The sequence below is a fragment of the Natator depressus genome, chromosome 3 (genome assembly GCF_965152275.1).
Source record: "Natator depressus isolate rNatDep1 chromosome 3, rNatDep2.hap1, whole genome shotgun sequence".
NCBI lineage: Eukaryota > Metazoa > Chordata > Testudines > Cheloniidae > Natator > Natator depressus.
Window position 1 is genome coordinate 14347643 of NC_134236.1, and position 20463 is coordinate 14368105.

The 20463-nt window shown below is 42.6% G+C and overlaps 1 protein-coding gene across 1 annotated transcript in view; it reads left to right on the forward strand.

Moving 5' to 3' along the window:
- Positions 1–20463, forward strand: part of PKHD1 (PKHD1 ciliary IPT domain containing fibrocystin/polyductin) — a 369527-nt gene that overhangs the window by 276088 nt on the left and 72976 nt on the right. The window contains exon 59 of the mRNA XM_074947443.1: positions 2595–2755. Within this exon, the coding sequence (XP_074803544.1) occupies positions 2595–2755 (161 nt within the window). The remainder of the gene's footprint in view (positions 1–2594; positions 2756–20463) is intronic.

Here is a 20463-nt window from a genome sequence, read left to right on the forward strand (position 1 = left end):
TGGGAAAATGAGTTTGATTTTTGCCTGTGAGATCACATCAGCAGCGCTGAGTTGAACCAGGCAAACTGTGAGATGTCAGATGTGTGCCAGTCTAACTCATGCCCAGAGAGCATATCTGCTGAGCATAGTAACAGAGAGATCAGGAAGAAGGAGCACTTCTCTGTAACGTTAGGTTTCAGCAGTTCAAACATGCAGAGTCCATGGGAAATGTGGGCTGGTTTATTTATTTGTACAGCTGGCTACCGGAGTACACAGGCATTGTCACGAAAGCTTTGCTGCAACACTGAAGCCCAACGTGAACCCCAATTGCCAGTCAAAACCAATCAGAGGTGTTCCACGCTGCTCCAATCCAGAGCCCCTCAAGCGGGCTGCCAGTGCTTTTTTTTTTTTTTTTTTTTTTTGCTTGCTCTGGGCATTAGTTTGTGTGTGGATTTCTGTGACCTGTCCAGCTTGTCAGTTCCCATTATATGTAACTATTGAATCCAGTCCACAGTAGAACGCTGTTTGTGACTGGCTGCGCACACAATGCATTGCAAAAGCGGATGGTTATCAAACATGGGTCGATGGACATACAGAGTACGAAGGTTTCAGAGTAACAGCCGTGTTAGTCTGTATTCGCAAAAAAGAAAAGGAGTATTTGTGGCACCTTAGAGACTAACCAGTTTATTTGAGCATAAGTTTCGTGAGCTACAGTATGTACTTTCCACATACTTTCCACAGTATGCATCCGATGAAGTGAGCTGTAGCTCACGAAAGCTTATGCTCAAATAAATTGGTTAGTCTCTAAGGTGCCACAAGTACTCCTTTTCTTTTTACAGAGTACAAAGTGATTTCTGAGCATCCTGCTAAACCTGTGGGTAAGGTTCAGACTTTTACTGTTGCTCCTGGATCACCTGCAAACATTTATTAAACCGACGCTTTTAAAACCTGTGGGTCAATTTGTGGCCCATTCTATGGCCTCATTGAGCTGCTTCTGCCTTGCAAAAGAGCCATAAAGCTACCCTTGAGTAGGAGGCAGGACAGGGCATGGCGAGAGCACGTTGCGCTGTGGTGATCATCAGCCAGAATAAATGCCCATTGGTGGCAGTAACAAGCTGGAATGATGTTTGTGCTAAGATATGCCAGGGCTGAACCAGCCCCAGGGATCTTCATTCCCCATCTCTCTTGAGCTGTGCAGAGTGGAGCTTTGATCCAACTGTTTCTCTGCCCTATTAAGACTCTGATCAGTTCTCCCTGTTCAAAACACCAATCAATGGGCTTTGCGTAAGGGAGTGCCACAGAAATCAAGAAATCAGACAGATTGCAGAGCATTGTTTCCTTGTGCTCTTCCATCTGTCCGCATCCATCTGTTGTCTCTTGTCTTATACTAAGATTATAAGCCTCTTGGGGCAGGGACCGTGTTTTTGTTTTGTGTTTGTACAGCAGCTAGCACAATGAAATCCATGACTAGGGCTCCTGGGCACAATAGTAACACAAATAATAAATATCAATAATAGAGATGAGCGGTATTAGAATCCATGACACTCTGCACTCCGCCATTTATAATGGGAAGGGTGTGGCTACTCAGAGTTCCAGACCTAGTGATCAGTTTCCTGCCTTTCCTGCTGTATGTCCCTGCAGTAAGTACTCCAAAAGATGCTATCTAGTGGCACACACACCAGCTACCAGGATTTCCCTGGCTCCTTCTTGAGCCATTATCCTTCGTAAGATTTCCTCCCAACAACAGGTGCGCTCAAAGCTTGGCCCACGCTCTCCTGAAACTCAGCCCAAGTTTGCTGGGATTCATTTCATAAGGACATCCAAAACCAGCTTGGGCCTACTCTCAGTTTTTGTTAGTCTCTCCAAACTCTAGTTTGGAGCCATTACCGTAGAATTCTGTCACCTTTATGTATGTATGTAAGCATGGTTTAATTCAGTTCTGAAGAGCTGAACCTACAGGTAAAAAGATCTGGGCATTTCTTGGTCTGTAGCTAGAACTGCGTGGCATAGCCATTTTCATCCTGCTACGAATGATACAGGCGTTACAAGCCTGTGGATACTGATGAGTGGCTCCTGAGGCACTATGGTTCTCCGCAGTGTTGAACTGTTTGATGAAGCAAAATCAGAATATCCCTGAGATTTATGAGGATGCTTGGATCTGGATACAAATGTTGTCGCTAGTCTTTATGTCCAATGAACTGAGCCAAACCCCTGAGGGGCTATTGCCCCTCCCACAGAGAGGTGAATGGGAATGAGCTATATCCTAGAGGGCAGAAGCAGGCTTCTGAGTCTGATCACTGCCAGCATTTGGGAGATTGGGATCCAGATCTCATTTTTGTGGATTGTCTCATCCCTGATGAAAACAAACTTTGCTGCAGAATTTCATGGTGACAGAGCAAGTCAGACCCGCTCGATGTCATCAGATTTCACCAGTTATTCCTTATTTCCCTTTTCGCCCTTTTTTAACAAGCAGATTAATTCACATGAACGTTGTGGTAATTTGTGTATGTAAAAAAAATGCATTTTCCAGTGATGAAAATAACTTCAGAAGGCCAGTACAATGTGATTTCTCTTGCTGTCTTCCCAGCAATAATACTCCTTTTCCTCTCCATCAGCAGCAATGGATCCAAGGACTTTGCATATCTTGAGATGAGATGTGAAGGCTCAAGAAAGGCTCTCTTCAAGGATCTGGATGGAAGTGCCCTGGGCCTACAGCCACCCGTGTCAGTTTTCCCAAAGTCTGAGTTTGAATGGACAGAGTCCTGTCTGCATGCTGGTAAGCAGCACATGAAGATTGTGCAGTATCTGAAAACACTTGCTAAACCTTGGGTAGTGCATTGACTAACCAGTCTATACCAGACTAACCAGTATACCCACCAGAGATATACCGGTGGGTTGTCATCCTCTGGGATCCTGAACACCTTGTGGGCTTAGATTCCACAGCACTTTTCGTTAAAGGAGGCTGCTTTATATATTGATCAAAGGAAGGGCTTGGGAGTCTGACCCTCTGCGGGGTGAGGCACTTGCCCCTCTGTGCTTTAACGGATCTCTCTGTAAAACAAGGGTGATTATATTACCCATCTGCAAAGTACTTTGGGATCCTTGAATGAGAGTGCAAAATAATAATAATAATTGTCCCAGTGAGGATTTTTATTCATTTCCTGCTGAGGAGAGTATCCGGCTGAAAATCCAGGCCAGCAGTTTAGAGAGCACTTTCTCTTGTTTAAAAAGACCCATCTTGCTCAGTAACCACGTTCTGAAAGTTCACACAGCAAGGCTCCATTCTCATCCTGATTAAAACTCTGCTCTGTGATTCCAAATAAACTCTTTAATTACAATGAGCATTTCCCGAGCCTGCTGCTGATGGCAGCCATTTTGCAGAAAAGTCGCATCATTTGTGACTCCGGCAGTATGGGAGGCTCGTGCGAGGGACTGTAATTAATCCCATTTTCTGTCCTGCTCTAAAACTGATTAAACACAAGAAGAACTTTAATCTTTAAACAAAATGTCTAATGTGTACCCAGTAAAGGCTTTCCTCTAAGGATCCCTCCCTCACTGGCTGCTTAGAAGGCTGATTAATACATTGTCTAGGCATAAACATGCTCTTCCCCCACCCCACTTTCTCTGCCCTGGTTATGAATCACAAGCCAATGCTAATCTCTCAGTAGACGCTGCTGCATCTATTGCCATTTAGCACCAGCTTATTAAAGCATGCGTGTGCACATAGTTCCCATAGTTTTAAGATTTGTACCATTTTTAAAGACACTCAGGCACATAGTAGTTATAAATGCCAGGAAACCCCACTGCACTAATGGTGCAACCTGCCCTCCACGGGGTTTGTCTCCTTATGTAATGAAGTTGACAACATATGGTAAATGCTGCCTGCCTCCCAGGCGTGAACAGAATTGTGGTGTTTTCTTCTCACTGTCCAAATGTGAGTGGCATTTTTTTTCCCTTCACAATTCCAGTCCTAATTCCTGAGTCTTTCTCTTTCAAAACTGCAATTCCCTTTGTCTTCAGGCTGACATTTAGAAAGGCACAGGTTCATTTGGAGGTGAATTAATAGTTCTCTGTAACACAGAATACTTTGGACAATGTAATGGAGGCTTCTACATGAGACAGTTACGGTCAAATCCAGACCTTGGTCATGGCCACAAAACTCCCATTGGGCCAAATGCTACCTCAGTTATACTAGTATAAGGATGGATTGATTCCACTGAAGTAAATGGGGTTATTCCAGATTTATGCTTGTGTAACCAAGAATAGAATTTGGCTCTTGGAATTCTATCTCTCTTGATTCCAGATTGCAGAGCTCAGCAGTTAACACTGTTCAGTTAATCACCACCCCCTGTGCCTCCTACTAATATTCACCTGTTACTTAACTAACACCCAGTTATTCTGCTCACCTCCAGTGGCTTTCAGCCCATACTGCTCCCCTGAAGCTTTTAACCCTATGTTTACAGCTCAAAGCACAAACCAGAGGAGCTAGCATCATCAGGTAATATGCAGCATCCCTCCCACTCTCAGCTTAGGGATATGTGCTTTCCCACATGCAGTGTGGCACACACCTTTGCTAGCCCTCTGCATCCTCTGAATTTCTCCTTCAGCCATAATTTTTCAGAACCTTCCAATTTGAGGTGTCCAGTTTGAAGATGTTGGCCCCAGCCTTTGCCTGTCACACACTGAGATGCAGGTGGTACGACCTAGTGGTCAGAGCTGGAGTCTGGAATAGTGGTCGGAACAGAATCAGATGGCAGAACTGGAGACAAGCCAGTGGTCAGAACTAGGAGTCAGGAGTTCAAAGGCAGGCAGGCTGTAGGGCTGGAGCAGAGCTGGCAAGGGGTGGAGCAAGGACTGGACAGGAAACATGTCTGGTGCATCTGCAGGCCTGGACTGCATTGAGCAGCCACAGTGGTGCTGTTGCTGCAGGGCTTAAATGATGGTCTGTTGGCTCTTCTGACCAATCAGGGAGCACAGTCACTTAGTGATTGCAAAGCTCATTGGGTTACTAGGCAACTGAGACCGGAGGCAGCTTTGTTCCTGATGTGCCCCAAAGATCCTACTCACCGTAAAAGGAAAGCTAAAGGCAAAATACCCTTCCTTTACCCTTCAAGGTCAGGAGACCCAACGAATGCAACCCAGATATTCCCCCCACCCCTCCTGCAATAGCCCTATAGGCTCCGAGTGGGTGGGTTCTCTTTATCAGACATACAATTGAACGGCTCAAAGGGAGGTTAATGCTATTTCTTATTTAATCCATTCAGTAACTTCAAATATTTGAAATGCAGGGCATGGCATGGATCTCATTGTTTACTTGTGCTGTCCCATCCCATTTGTTGCATCCACTCAGACTATAAGATCTTTGGGATGGGAACCATCTCTTTGTTCTGTGTTTCTACAGCACCTAGCATAACGGGGCCCTGATCCATGGCGAGGCTCTAGGCGCTGCCTTAATAGAAACAATAAATAACAGTATCATTGGCTAATAATGTACAAATAGTACACAGACATTAACCAAAACCTTCAACTTACATAGCACCATTTGACATGTAGGAAGAAGGAACTGTGGTCAAACAGCTAGGGCACTAGCCTGGGATTCATAAGACCTATATTCAGTTCCCTGCTCTGCGACAGACGTCTTGCGATTGTACAACAGGCACGATGTAGTTTGTGTATCTAATTATTGTGTGTGTCCAAAGTGCCATCTATCCATGGTAGTTATACGACTTCCATTACCAACGTATCTAGGCACCTCCCAATCTTTAATCCATTTGTCCTCATAACACCCCAGTAAGGTAGGGAAATGCTGTTAGCTCCCTTTTACAGATGTGACACCGAGGCCCAGAGAGACTAAGTGACTTGCCTATGGTCATGCAGGAAGTCTGTGGCAGAGCAGGGAATTGAATGTGGGTTTCCCGAGTCCCAGGCTAATACCCTGTCTACTGGACCATCCTTCTAGCTCTATTTCTTCTTGTTATTTGAAGACACACTCTGGGCCTTTTTGAACTTGAAATAAAATAGACTGATGAAAGTAGTGTGAACACACACTTGCTGGCTGTGAGAGCGACCTGACACAAAGATGAATGACAGAACAAATACCAGTGGTGAGCAGGGTATGCTGTCTGCCTGGCTTCAAAATTGTTCTTGGCTTTATGTTCTTGGCTAGCTCTTGAGAAACTTTTTTTTAAACTTTCTTCATTCTCCTCCTTGGAATGACAGTGAGATGGTGTTATAGACGGAGAAATGAGGGGGTGGGGTGGGGAACAGAGAAAGGAAATGGTTGTCAGAAAATTTGTCTGCCAATATCTGTGCTTGCAGAGGTCTTTTTCTCTTTCTCTTTAGCTAGAGGGGAAAATACCATTCTCTTTTCCCAAGCAATTATAGGCCCAAAAGATTGAAACTTACTCTACGGCTCTTTAATCTCAGCAGATATTTATGGTTAAACATTAGACTTGGAGCATTCCAGATGTCAGGGTATGAAAGCATAAAGGCTCAGTGGAGTCCCAGAAAATATTAGAATCTTCGGGATATGTGCCTTTGAGTGTTCTCATCTGAGCAGTGAAGGAGACCGCCCTCGGTGTGCTTTTGTACATCCGAAAGGGAGCTCTTACTGTTCCTCATTTCTGCCCTTTAGCATGGCTCCAAATTCAGCACGCAGAGTAATCCGCCACCATGTCATTAAATTATTATTATTTATTATTCAGAGTATCCAGAATGCCTTCCATGCTGGGTTTGTAAAGAGATGCTTAAAAATCCATATGGCTGCATGGGAGCAATTTCTTTGCATATTCCGAGTAGTTTAACTGTTTCAGCTCCTGATCCTACAAACATGGATGTAACTTTACTCACCTAAGTAGCTCCCTCACATGTGTGTAAGTATTTGCTCGATCAGGACCTTAAGGGCTTCAGCTATTCTTTACCTTTTTCTTCTCATCATTAATAAACCCCATCAATTTCTTCAGAAAAATTACACTTGTTTTCTACATTGCAATAATAAAACCTTGCACAACCTCAAAGATTCTCCACACATTTTACAAACTTTGATTCATGTTGGATTTATAGTATCCCTGTGGGGTAGTCATGTATTCTTACACCCATTGTACAGAATGAGGCACAGAAGCTGTGATTTGCCTAAGGTCATGCATTGAATCCCTGCATAAACACCAGGAGTCCTGACAGCCAGTCCCCTAGTTTAAAAGCTATAGAGCCCTGCACAGACTAGTTCAAAAGTAAGCTTGTATTAGTTAGAGCCGGTCAAAAAGTGTGTTTTTATTTTCTGTTTAGTTTTTGTTTTTGTTTCCCATCAAAAATGTTTGTAGGGCTTTTTTGAGTTTTCATTCAAAACCTAAAATCATCAAAAAATAATAATGCAGAAAATGGAAATTTTGCAAAAATTTCAATGACGTTAAAAAAGTCATGTTTTGTTGAAGAAAATCTTCAATTAAAAGATTTTGACTCACTGTAGAATGAACCACTTGATGTTAGGATAGAGATAGCACATAGCTTGAGTTACTTGCAATGAAAATTAATAAAAGTGTTAAATAAATAAGGAACAAGCAAACTACAAACTGAATGAGACCCAAACTACATTTGAGATTCAGAAAAGTTCAGGAAACATGTTTGTTTGATTTTTATTTTTTCACATGGCTCTGTGATTCCCAGAACCAGAAACAGAAATTCCTGCATATTCCAAGAAAGGCTTCTACTTCAGTATTTTTGACTTGGACAAAATTAAAACTGCTGGAATTATTGAAATAATAAACCTGCTCTCAAAAAATGACAAAATTAAAACTGCTGGAATTATTGAAATAATAAACCTCTCAAAAAATAATACTCACTTTCCATTGAACCGCTTGCAAGATTGGGGTCCAAAATCTCTGAATGTAGGGGCCATTTTCCCAAGGCTACTTTGGGTGTTAGCGTTCTTTAAAATGAACTAAAATGCAAACTTAAGATCCAGGCCATGTCTACACGGTGAGTTATTGTGTGGCAAGGCAGGTGTGAATCTATAGCACACCACAGGTTTCAGAGTAACAGCCGTGTTAGTCTGTATTCGCAAACAGAAAAGGAGGACTTGTGTCACCTTAGAGACTAACCAATTTATTTGAGCATAAGCTTTCGTGAGCTGTAACTCACGAAAGCTTATGCTCAAATAAATTGGTTAGTCTCTAAGGTGCCACAAGTACTCCTTTTCTTTTTACAGCACACCAGTTTGCTGCAGAATAACCTCCCACGTGGACACTATATTCCATAATTTTCAGGATGAGGTACAGTCTCGACCTGGGACGTTACTGCTCAACGAGCAGGTGTGCTGCAGATTCACACCTTGGCTTGCCACCCAGTAACTTGCCATGTAGACAAGCCTCTATATTTTAAACAGTCCGACGTTCATGGGTATTTGGAGCCAGGATTTTGATTCAAAGTGGGCTGCTAGTCCAGTTTCTGAAAACATACGGCTACCCAAAATCTAAGACCAAACCAAAAAAACTGGGGGAGGGGTTTCTATATTTAAATAAACATCTAATGAGGGCAGTATTTTTATTAAACAAATAGACATTTCCCTGCAGTGCGTGCTACCCAGACATTGTAGCATTGTGTTAATGCATGAGAACCTGACAGAGAAATTGACTTTTATAAACAAAAGTGAAACTACCCACTCTGTTTTTGTTCTCCAGTCTGAGAGAAATGTAAAACATTAGCATAATTGTCAAACGTCGGTTAACTTCTTTTTAATCTTTCAGTGTTAGTAATCAGGTTTGTTGTTTGTGCCACAGGTGAAGATATTTTGTGTTTGAAAAATATTATTTTTAATCTGACAGTGGCTCTTTTAGTATATTCCAAATATACAAAACAAATACTGGCTATGCATGATCATATACTGCAGCTGTATTAAATTTGAGAAAAATCATCTGTTTGCTGGATCTGTAAGGACTGAAAAAGCTACAATATCAGCCCCAAATTTTGAGTATTTTCCACTAACACAGTTTTTTTTTTCCAGACAGAAACTTCCTTTTGTTTTAACAAATGACACATGGAAGATGTGGCTTTTCAGTGCTGAAAATAGCAGTGGAGAGAATTAAAGGGAAATTGTAAAGTTACTTAAAAAAATACTTACCTGCTGTGATCAGAAAGGTTGCCATGGTTTTCTGTAATTGTCATGAACATATGATTTCTGACAGAACCCTGGTTGAGATCCCAACAGAACTCATGTTAAGAACAAGCTTTGAAGATGACTGATAGCTAGTACGCTTTGTTCTCTAGTGAGGACAAGGTTTAAATATCTGTGTCCTGCTATTGTGAGCTAAGGGAGATGAATTGCTTTTGCTTGTCTAACAACAGCCCTGGTGGATCATGGAACCTGGGGACTAAAGTCAGGAGTCTCTACTGCTTGAGCCATAGGACCAGCTCCATTAAGATGGGACAATAATCCTTGTTAGGTGGCCCAGCCATTAAATGGGGACAGAGGCATACAGTGTCAGCATGGGTCTGCATGCTAAGGGGAGGCTACAAACAGAAGGGAAGAGCTCTGCCTATGTATCATACTCCTTTCTCTTCTCTTCCTGCTCCCCTCCCAATAGATGCTAATTCATGGGGTTTCTGCTTATGTTGGCAAAACTTTTGTCACTCAGGGAGGTGAAAAAAATACGCCCCTGAGTGATGCACAGTGGTATGTCGGCGGAAAACGTTCTCCCGCCGACCTAGCTATCGCCCCTCATTGAGCTGGTTTTATTATGTCAAGGGAAGAGCTCTTCCCATTGGCATAATGCGGCTACACAAGTGCTTTTACAGCAGCACAGCTGTATCAGGACGCTTGTAATTGTAGACAGGGCCAAAGTATATTATGTCAACAATATTACCTTTATCAACCAAACTTGTAAAAAAATTATCAAAGAAGATATCAAATTAGTTTGAAAAAGTCTGTTTTCCATAAACCCATGTTGTTTGGTGTTAGTTACATTACCCTCCTCTCGTTCATTATTAATTGAGTCCCATGTCAAATGCTCCGTTAACTTGCCCAGGATCAATGTCAGGTTGACAGGCCTAGGGACTACTTGAGTCATCACCTTTACTCTTTTTAAAAGTTGGCACACATTAGCTTTCTTCCAGTCTTCTGGAATTTCCCCAGTATTCTGGTGATGGGGCTCTCGCTACACAAGATAGAGAATAGCTACAGGGGTAATTAGTTAGTTTGTAAAGATTCTCTCCCCGATCCCACATACTCAGGATATGACTACACTGCAAAAAACAAACAAAAAAAACAAAAACAAAAAACCCAACCAAACGAAAAACCATGGCTGCAAACCTTAGAGCCTGGATCAATTGACTCAGGCTCATGGGGCTTGTTCCTACCTGGCCTGACAAGACGTATGGGTCTCAGAGCCTGGGCTCCAACCTGAGCAAGAATGTCTACATGGCTGTTTTAAGTGGTGTGTGGGGATGAGGAGGTTTTGCAGCAGGTGGGAAGCAGGGTGGAGGGAGACTCCTAATCTGGAAACTTCCCCCTCACCTCTTTGAGTAGTTCCCCTTACCTGTCCTCAAACCCTCTTACAAACAGCCATGTCTTTATTATTGCAAGTGTTGTCTTATTATTATTTCAATCACAGCAGTACCTAGAGACCCCAACCCAGATCAGGGCTCCTTTACTAGGCACTGTGCGGACACATGGCAGTCTCATCCCCAGAAAGCTTACAATCTCAATAGACAAGACAAAGAGTGGGAGGAGAAGCAGAGGCAGGGAGGTGAAATGACTTGGCCACGCTCACATGGCAGGTCAGTGGCAGAGCCAAGAATAGACCTCAGCAATCCTGACTCTCTATCCACTAGGCCATGCTGCCTCTCAAGCATTTGTGGGAGCTGCACACAGACATCAAAGAGAAACTAGATCCTTATGTTCCTGCAATTATAATACAAATGTGACCTGCATCTCAAAGCATAATTGTATTAATTTCCCTAGATCTTTGAGGCATATCCACAATCCATCCAAACTGCTGACTATTAGTTTGCAGAGCTTTATAAGGGAAACAGTGCACTTTGCAACAATTAATTTTGCAGAGGAAGCAGCCGGTTTAAAGACGCCTGCAGCAGTCTCTAAAATATGTGTTGTTTTTCAAGGCCACCAGACGCACGGTGTTGGCTAGGTTGGCTAATAAAACAACAATGCAAAACCCCAGCCTCATGGGGCTTGCAGGAAAAGGGGATGAGAAGTCAAATGAATAATGTTTACCTGCTAGGGGTGGGTGAAGATTGTAATTGTTTAGCCTCTGGCAGATCCCTGCAAGGGTTAAAAATGACAAAGATATTAGTTGGTGACTAAGATTGTTGGTTTGGAGCTCTCGGCAATACACAGACTGTTATTTACCGGACTTGGTCGATTTACTTCTTAATGCAATAATGACCTGTGAAATGAAACGTGAGCTAGACAATTGTTCCTTATTGTTTCCAGTAAAACATCCTTTCATACCCCATTAAACCACCATTAATTCCATATGAAAGAGAAGCAGGCATAAACACCAACACACTCTCTCTCACTCTCTTTCTCTGTGGACCTGATCCAGAGCCCATTGACATCAATGAGACTTTTTCTGTCGAATTCAGTGGGCTTTGGTTCACCCCCTGTTAGCCAGATTCCCAAGTAAAGAGCACCCACAATAGGATATAGGTTTTCAAAAGAGCTCTGCATCCAGCAGGATCCCATTGTGAGAGCTTGTCTACACGGTGACATTCAGGAAAATTAAAATTAACTAAAGGTGTCACTTTGATGTTGATTAGTTAAACCGCTTTAAACTCCTGTGTGAACACCTTCATTTAGAATGAAAGTGCCCTTAATTTGGTATAGTTTAGTTCACTTCCAAAGTGAATTAAACTCAGGTCTGGTCTACACTACAGATCTATATCGGTATAACTACATCACTTAGGGGTGTGAAAAATCCACAGTTATATTGACCTAATCCCTCTCTTTCCCCCTTCCCGCCCCCCACGTGTAGACAGTGCTAAACCAATGGGAGAGCTTCTCCCACCAGCATAGCTTCCACCTCTCGGTGAGGTGGATTAACTTTGCTGACAGGAGAGCTCTCTCCCATTGGCTTACATTAAAGTGCTAAAGCGGTGCAGTGTTTTAAATGTAGACTTTCCCTAAACCGAATTCAGGCCACTTTAATTCCAAATAACAGCTCCCCACAGGGATTTAATATGGTTTAACTAATCCACTTCAATTCCACATAATCTTTAGAGTTGTTTGGAAGAAGGGGATTTTTGTCCCATGGAAAATTTTGCTGAGAATGAAAGCAAATCACTTTTGTCAACATTTTCCAGAGAAATTTTTGTTTTCATTAAAAAGGAAAAAAGAAAAAAAGAAAAAACTCAAAAGCTTATGGCCAAAAATGTTTTGGTTTTGAGTTTTTTGAGGAAAAGCTGAAATTTTCCGCTGAAAGCAGACCCTGTGAAAATGTAAATTTTAGTCAAAACTCCAATTTTCTGTTGAAAAAATAGTTTTGATAGGATATTTTCAATCAGCCCTAATGATCTTGGTTAATTCAGAAATGTTTCAGGTCAGATCCTGATCTCAGTTATACCTGTGTCTATCCGGAGCGAGTCCAGTAAAGTCAGTAGAGCTACTCTGGATTTACACTGCTGAAACTGATATCAGAATTTGGTCCAAAATCCATAAGAAGTTGTAACCCAGCAGCTAACGTCTCCTGAGATAGGACATGTGGTGGATTGATTTTTTAATCAACCCATTGATAGCAGCATTTCACATGCAAGAAAATAACTGGAAAACAAAAATAAGAGGACATATTTTTGTTGTCACAACTCTTTGAAGGAACATGGAGGGGGGAAATGCCAGTTAGCAACAAATCATGGCCTAATATTTATTTAAAAAATTAGTTCGTAAAAGTAGAAAGAACTAAAGTCCCTTGTGGCTAGCTGCCCTGGGGCTCTCACATGTGGAGGGCCAATTTCCAAGTAATTAAAATGCATGGAGGCCTACCAGCCTGGCATATGTTTGAAACAGAAAAAAGGGGGGTGAGCAGTGACAAGCGCCTTCCTTTACTTTGGGGGCCATTCGTACATTGCATCAGCCATGTTAATTGAAGGCAAGGCTATGAAAGTTACATCACTTGAGCTTAGCTCATGTCCTTTCAGTTGTGCTGGTAATGTTTTTATGATGAAGTAATGGCTTTTCATTTGTGTGATTGGTTTGTACACCCAGGCTTTTATTATTATAATTTCACTGAATATCAAACTCAGCAAGACTATGTCATATGTTTATTAGTTTAGCTTAATTGGATACAATTGATCTTTGGCTGCTGTCTGCATTTTGTTGCCTAGTTCACCAGTTTGAGGCCTGATACTGCAAGCTGTCTCTACATACATTGATTTCCATAAGAGTAATCTGAATAGAAGATTTGTAGGGTCAGGCCTTTGCTTTCTTTCTCCATGACACTTAAGATATCAGAGGATCTGCTTGCTGGAAATGACTGATAGAGCAATGCTGGGCTTTTTCCTTCTTCCTGAAATAGTAACATTTGAAAGACACGTTATTAGGCACGCAGTTGTATGCTCAGCAGTGTGTCCATGTGGAAGAATATGGGGACCCCCACATGGGGACCCCACATATGCATGGACTCCACATATCATCAGACTCTCTGCAGGTTGGGGGAAGATGGCCCACCACCAGGCTGCTGCTCCTAGGGCCGGATTTAGGGCAGGAGAGCCAACTGACCAGCTAGGCTGGGGGGCTCCGGGATCAGGGTGCTGTTTTTGTTGTTAGGGAGAAAAGGGAAAATAGGATGTTTGAAGTAAAACATTTCAGGTATTCTGTATATGGATTCATTTTTCACTAACCTCCTAGAATGTTCTGGACCTTTGTAGAATCTCATGGAACCTTCCAGACTTTTTGAGAACTACATTTTCCTTGAACCTCCTAAAATGTTGTCAGCCATGCCTTCGCTGTGCTTCAGTTTGCCAGGGCGAAGGCGAGAAAAGTGACCTTTTGAGCTAAAGGACTAGGGTTAACATTCTAAGGCTGGTGCCTACTGTAACACTGTTTAATACTGGTCCACCCAAGGTTGGTGCACAGTTCAATTTCTTGACGTTAGTACATTTCAGTTATTCTTAAAATTAAATAGTTTCTATAAGCTTAGAGGAACAATTTTTTTTGTATTTGCTTGTATATGGCATGGGTAAATACAGATTTACAGATCCTAGCGTGCAAATTTATCATCTTATATGACAGGGGTAAATCATGCATGCACATAGTGCATCAAAGTCATGAAATAGGCTACAAATGCAATAAAAATACGATATTTGAAAGTTTAACAAATGGAAAGGGAGTCCTAAAGATGCTTCTCGCCTGGGGCACTATTTGGTCTAGGGCTAGCCCTGGCTGCTCCCGCTGTGAAGGTGGACAGCCAGGGGTAAGAAGTGAATAGAGCCGTGGCTCCACATTACCACCCTTCAACCTCAGTATGCTGGCTGGGGAAATGGCTGGTGCAGTTTATTTCCCCCATAGAGCAAAGAGGGGAGGATGAGCTCTGAGCCCCAATTGGGTCGCTGCCCATGCTCTTGTGACGATGCCCTGCCCCTGAGTTGGGCTGATTGTATAAAGTGCCACTCCAGTCCTTAGCGTATGACCTCTTCAGGGCAGAGACTGTCTCCCACTACCTATTTGGACAGCATCTAAGACAATAGGGTCCTGATCTCAGGTTAGGCCTCTGGGAGCTGCTGCAATACAAAGAATAAATAATACTGGTCAGAAGCAGCTAATCAATAAGAATGACTTGTTTAAAAGAAGCTTTGTTTCTAAAGAGATGCAGGTCCAGATTCTGTGCTGATTTACATCACTTTGCAACTCCATCAAGCTTGATTCGTGTTTACTGCTCTACCAGTGTAAAAGGGCCTTCAAGTGTGTGTAAATGTAAATTTGTCCCACTTTACACTAAAGGGGCCTTAAATCTTGTCCACACATGTTGCTGTTCAGAAGAGCTATTCCCGATTAACTCCATATGTGGATTTTCTTATTCCAGAATTAGGCCTGGTCTGCACATAAAATTTAGGTTGACATAGCTCCGGCGCTCAGGGATGTGAAAAATCCACACCCCTGGTTGCCATTCCTAGGCTGACCTAATGCCATGTGTAGACACAGTCCAGTCGATGGAAGAATGCTTCCGTCAACCTGGCTACCATCATTTGGGGAGGTGGAGTTCCTACAGTGACAGAAAAAGCCCTTTTGTTGCTTTAGTCCGCCTTTACACTGTGGGTTTACAGCAGCCAGCACTGGAGCTATGCTGCCATTGTGTCCGTAGTGTAGACATGGCCCAAGAGTGTCCACACATGGAGTTTTTTCCAGTTACAGCTGTTCCTGAAAAACTTCAGCTCCATGTGTAGATAAGCCCTTAGCGTAAATGAGAATCAGGGCTCACTGACTTGAGGCTATTTTAACAAAGAGTTTAACTAGCTGAACCGAAGCTCAGAAATGACTGTTTGTCATAAAGATAATGATTTAGATCATTAAAAAACAACCTATTCGAGTGTTGTGAACTTCAGTTCTGGTGAATCTTTTTGCATTTGCATGTGTGTTTGCATGTGATGATCCCATTAAGGGTATCATCCTGTGTACTCTGCCCAGTCTTTATTCAAGACAAAGTGTCATTGAAGTCAGAGGGGAATTTTGCCTGAGTAGAGACTGTGGGCTGAGTGATTAGACTCTAAGGCCAATCTCTACTCTACGGGTGCTAGTAGGGTTGCCAAGCAGGGTCTGAGGCTTGCCTTGCTCCCGTGCTGCAGCCAGGGAGCGGGGTCAAGGACCACTCCATGCGTGCGTGCTGCAGCTCTGCGCGGCTCCCAGAAGCAGCGGCATGTCCTGCCTCTTGCTCCTATGCGCAGGGGCAGCCAGGGGGCTCCGCACACTGCCCCCACCCCAAGTGCCACCCCTGCAGCTCCCATTGGCCGGGAACTCCCACACTCCAAACCCCTTGGTCCCATCCCATCCCTTGGTCACATGCCTCCACCCGCGCCGCTTCTCGCAGCCCCCATTGGCCTGGAGTGGTGAACTTCGGCCAGTGGGAGCTGCGATCGGCCAAACGTGCGGACGCTGCAGATACACAAACCGTCCCGGCCCACCAGCGGCTTGCCCTGACGGACCGTGTCCCAAAGGTTGCTGGTCCCTGGTCTATTTTTTCCTTATATGGTAGAGATTTTGCTTCTCTCACACGTCTGATTTGGGAAGTTTGCTGTTCCTTTGATCCACATTCAGTGTCTGGTTGGGCAAAAGATCAAAACACTGATTGCTCAAATTGGTCCTTATAGAAAGATTTGACTGTAACTGCTGAAAAATGAGGCAAGGCACTGGAAAATTTGGTACAAACGTGTATAGCAATTGCCTCCTTCCTTTCCATGTCATGCATTAATTCCCAGGTAGCAGTATTACAAATAAAGGAGAACTGGGAATCTGTTTTTGCGTGCAGTGTCCTTGCGACTGCATTTGGAAGCATTTCATCATTTCCCCCCCTTGTCTTCCAAATATTAGCATTTAATGAAATGCACATTTCCTTCATTTATTTTGAACCCACTCCAAAGCCAGCAAAGACCAGAACCTCAAATGTTATGATAGGATAGGTTCTTTATTGGTTTGTTTTCTTTTCATTCGTTTTGTTTCCACTATGATTTTGTGTGTGTGTGTGTGTGTGTGTGTGTGTGTGTGTAAATCCTTGTTTTCTAACTCAAGGAGTCTGGCTTCGAACAGAGGTAGACAAATATTTCCCCAAAAATGTCCCCAAGACCCATTCAATGCAGACAGCTGTGCTGCAAACAGGAAATTGAGGAAGCCAGGTTCATCAGAGACCCAGGATTTCCTTCATGGATGTTTCAGATAAAAGCATCTTTAAGTTGTTGTGCACACGAGTGCTTTCCTGTAGAAGGACAATGCGAAAAGGAGGTTGAGACAGAGGGTGCTCTGGTCCTGTAGAAAAATGGTAGTTTAGAAACGCAGCTAAGTGATCATCCCTGGCTGGTGAGACCACACCTAGACAATTACATACAGCTCTCTGCATCTTAGTACCAGAGAGAGATTAACAAACAGCAACACAGAATTAAGTAAGTGGAGGTGTTGATTTCTGAGGAATTAAATGTTAAACAATGCAGGAGGGTAGTTTTGTGATGATGGCACTCAAGGGGAACTCAGGAGGTCAGGGTTTGATTCCTGGCTCCACCACAGATTCAGTTGGTGGTTTGGGGCAAGTCACTTAGGCTCAGATTTTTTGAGTATTTAAGCATTGCTGCACTCAGAGTCACAATACCTAACTGATTTAGGAATCTAAATATAATATCTTTTTCAAAAGGTATCTAGGCACGTAGGAGTATAAATCCCATCAACTGCCTATGGGACTTAGGCTCTTCCGTCAGTTAGATGTTGTGACGGTGATCTCAGCAATGCCTAAGTACCTTTAAAAATCTGGGCTTTGATCTTTCTGTTCCTTAATTCACCATCTGTAAAAGGGGGATAACCCATCCTTTCTCCCACTCTTTGCCTGCTTGTCTGTTTAGATTATAATTTTTATATACACACTCTCTCATTCTCTCTCTCTCAAGTTAGGAAATGCCAGAATTAAGGTTTCATGCAGTTGGATTCTATCCTTACCTGTGCCACAGAGTTCCTGTGTAATGTGAGGAAAGTCACTGAAATCAAACTTTTCATGCATGATCTGGCTCTTGGGCCCTCTACTTTTGAATCAGGACACTTCCTTCTCCACACTGTCTGGGCACATGAGAAGCAGGCTTCCTGCTGTCAGTTCTCTCTACCACCCCAAGCCACCCCCAGCAATAGTTCGGAGCTGTAATTGCAGGGAAAGCCCTGCTCAGCCCTTGTCTTCAGCATGCCCTGTGCGGAGGGAATTTTTGCAGAATTTAGCTGCTAAAATCCCTGAAATCTCTACTAAGCATGTGCAAACTGCAATTTTTCAGAGGCTTATAACTTGACCAAATTGGGGTGGATTTCCACAGGGACAGCAAAAGGCACACATCTGGAAAAAAAAAAGCCACCCCTATAAGTTGTTGCTCCAAAGAAAAATTCACCAGATTTTTTTAACACGAGCAAAACAATGTATATTTTCTCTAGACATTGGAAATGACAGTGGCTAACACTGCAAATTTTTATTGAAAACAAATACTGAGCCCCACATTAGAGCAGATTCAACTAGTCATTCTTATTCTCAGAAATACGTGTGAATCAGGTTTTCTCTAACAATTTTACCATGTCTGCATGTAGTAAATAGAATAAAATATGGCTCTGATTCAGTGGAAAGTAATATACAGGCTAATTTGTTTACTTTGGTTTCTTTAACGGAACATACTTATAGGATATCCAAAGATATATATATATATATATATATATATATATATATATATATATATATATAACTAATAACTTTTCATTGTGTCCCTAGAAGATTCAGAAGTTATGACACGGTGGGTTATAGAAAAGGTGGTGTGGGAAAAAGTCAGTAATACTACTAATAAAAAAGCCATTATCCCTCATCAAAGGAGAAAACATTTGAATAAAGATTATATTCAAAAAAGAAAAGTTTGGAGGCCTTGTTAAACCCATTGGGTTACTGTCCAGTTATGTGCAGTTTCCCTCTAGTGCTTATTCTGGCATTCATTAAACATTGGTAAATTACATAGCAATGCTTGAAAGAATGATTAGAAATGTTATGTGTGAATAATAGAATCGCTTAAAGGGCAATGGAAACTCTTAAAGAGAAATGCATATTGACATGGAAAGCGAACACTGGTGATATTCTCATTGTCCAGGCTTTTTATTTTCTCATTTTTTAATGTTGAATTTGTAAATGTTTATTTTTACAGTCAATTTGTTTTTAGGCTGTTTAGGAGTATACGACTGTCGTTGCACTGACTCCAGCAGGATCTGGGATTGCTAAGCACCTTTGAAAAGCAGGTTTCTTTTATTTAGTTGCATATTAAGTTAGCTGCCTAACTTTAGCACCTTGGCTGGGATTTTCAAAAGCTTCTATGCGAGTTCGGTGCCATGGTAGACATTCTGTGGGAGCTGGGCACCAGACATGTGAAAAGTCCTCTGTGAAAGTCCCAGCCCCAAGTTTGGCAACATAATGAAAAAGGCTCTTAAAGAGCGGGGGTGTGGAAAGTGGCTGGGAACTGCTCAAGACTCTGGAACTGCTAAAAATAAAAGTGAGACAAGATGGGTGAAGTAATATGTTGTTTTGGACCAAGTTCTGCTGGCGAGAGAGAGACACTTTTGAGCTGATACAGAGCTCTCGAAGAAGAGCTAAGAGGTCTTGTTAAACGCAACTGTGTTCTTGAAGAAGAAGAAGAGCTCTGTAGCTTGAAAGCTTGTCTCTTTCACCAACAGAAATTGGTCCAATAAAAGATATTACCTCACCCACTTTGTCTCTCTAATATCCTGGGACCAACCTGGCTGCAGCAACACTGCAAACAAAAATAAAAGTGAAATAGATAGTTCTATCTTAGGATTTCATACTGCTGCCCATCACCATAGTATCTGAATGCCTTCTGGCAACATCTCAGCTAGCCATCTGCCATAAGTAGATATAGCAAGATACATCCAGTTAATTGAAAACATTAATGGTGTTGTATAAAGGTCAGAAGTGAGGAAAAAGCCTTGAAGGCAGAAAAATAAATAAAATATACACTTGGCGGATGGTGGATCCTGGAAAAAAATATATATATATGGTGGATCCTGTCTTTTGGATAGCACAAGTGAAAGTCCGACAGAGCATTGGGATCTTATTGGATACTGTTCCAAAATAAATAGGAATGTAAAAAGAAAAATTTGCATGCATGTGGGTTTGTTATTATTTATTACCTGTGTTACAGTAACATCTAGAAGGCCCCAGTGGGAGTGGAGGCCCATTGTGCTAGGCACTGCAAACACTAGTGAGAGATGGTCCCTGCTGCATGTTGCCTACAGTCTAAATAGCCAAGACAAACAAAGGGTGGGAAAGAAAACAAAAGCACAGAGAGTTGGAGTGACTTGCCCAAGGACACACAGCAGGTCAGTGGCAGAGCCATTTCTCTCTTAGGACATATTATGGACGAGTTGATGAGCCTCAGCACAGGGATCTCTTCCCCACCCTAGCAGAAATCACTCATCATCTGGCTGCAGGCATAGGAAACTGCATTGATGAAGTGGCTGCTGCGGGCTAGCATCACCGGACAGGAGTGCTTTGGCAAGACAGGGGCATGGCTCCTCCCTGCTGCTCTCCTGAAGGACTGCGTGGTGGGGAGAGCTAGCTAGGCCTGTTGTACAGTTTTAGCAAGTGTGAGGCATCCAGCCCCCCAATGCCTCTGGAAGGCCTTTGGCCTTACCGAGATGTAATTACTCCAGGGATTAATGCTTGCTTGGTGCTTTTCTTCCTCCTTCTAGTGTGATTCCGTTTTGCAAGGAGCATAACTGAGTCCAGTAAAAGAGAAATTGACAAACAGTCT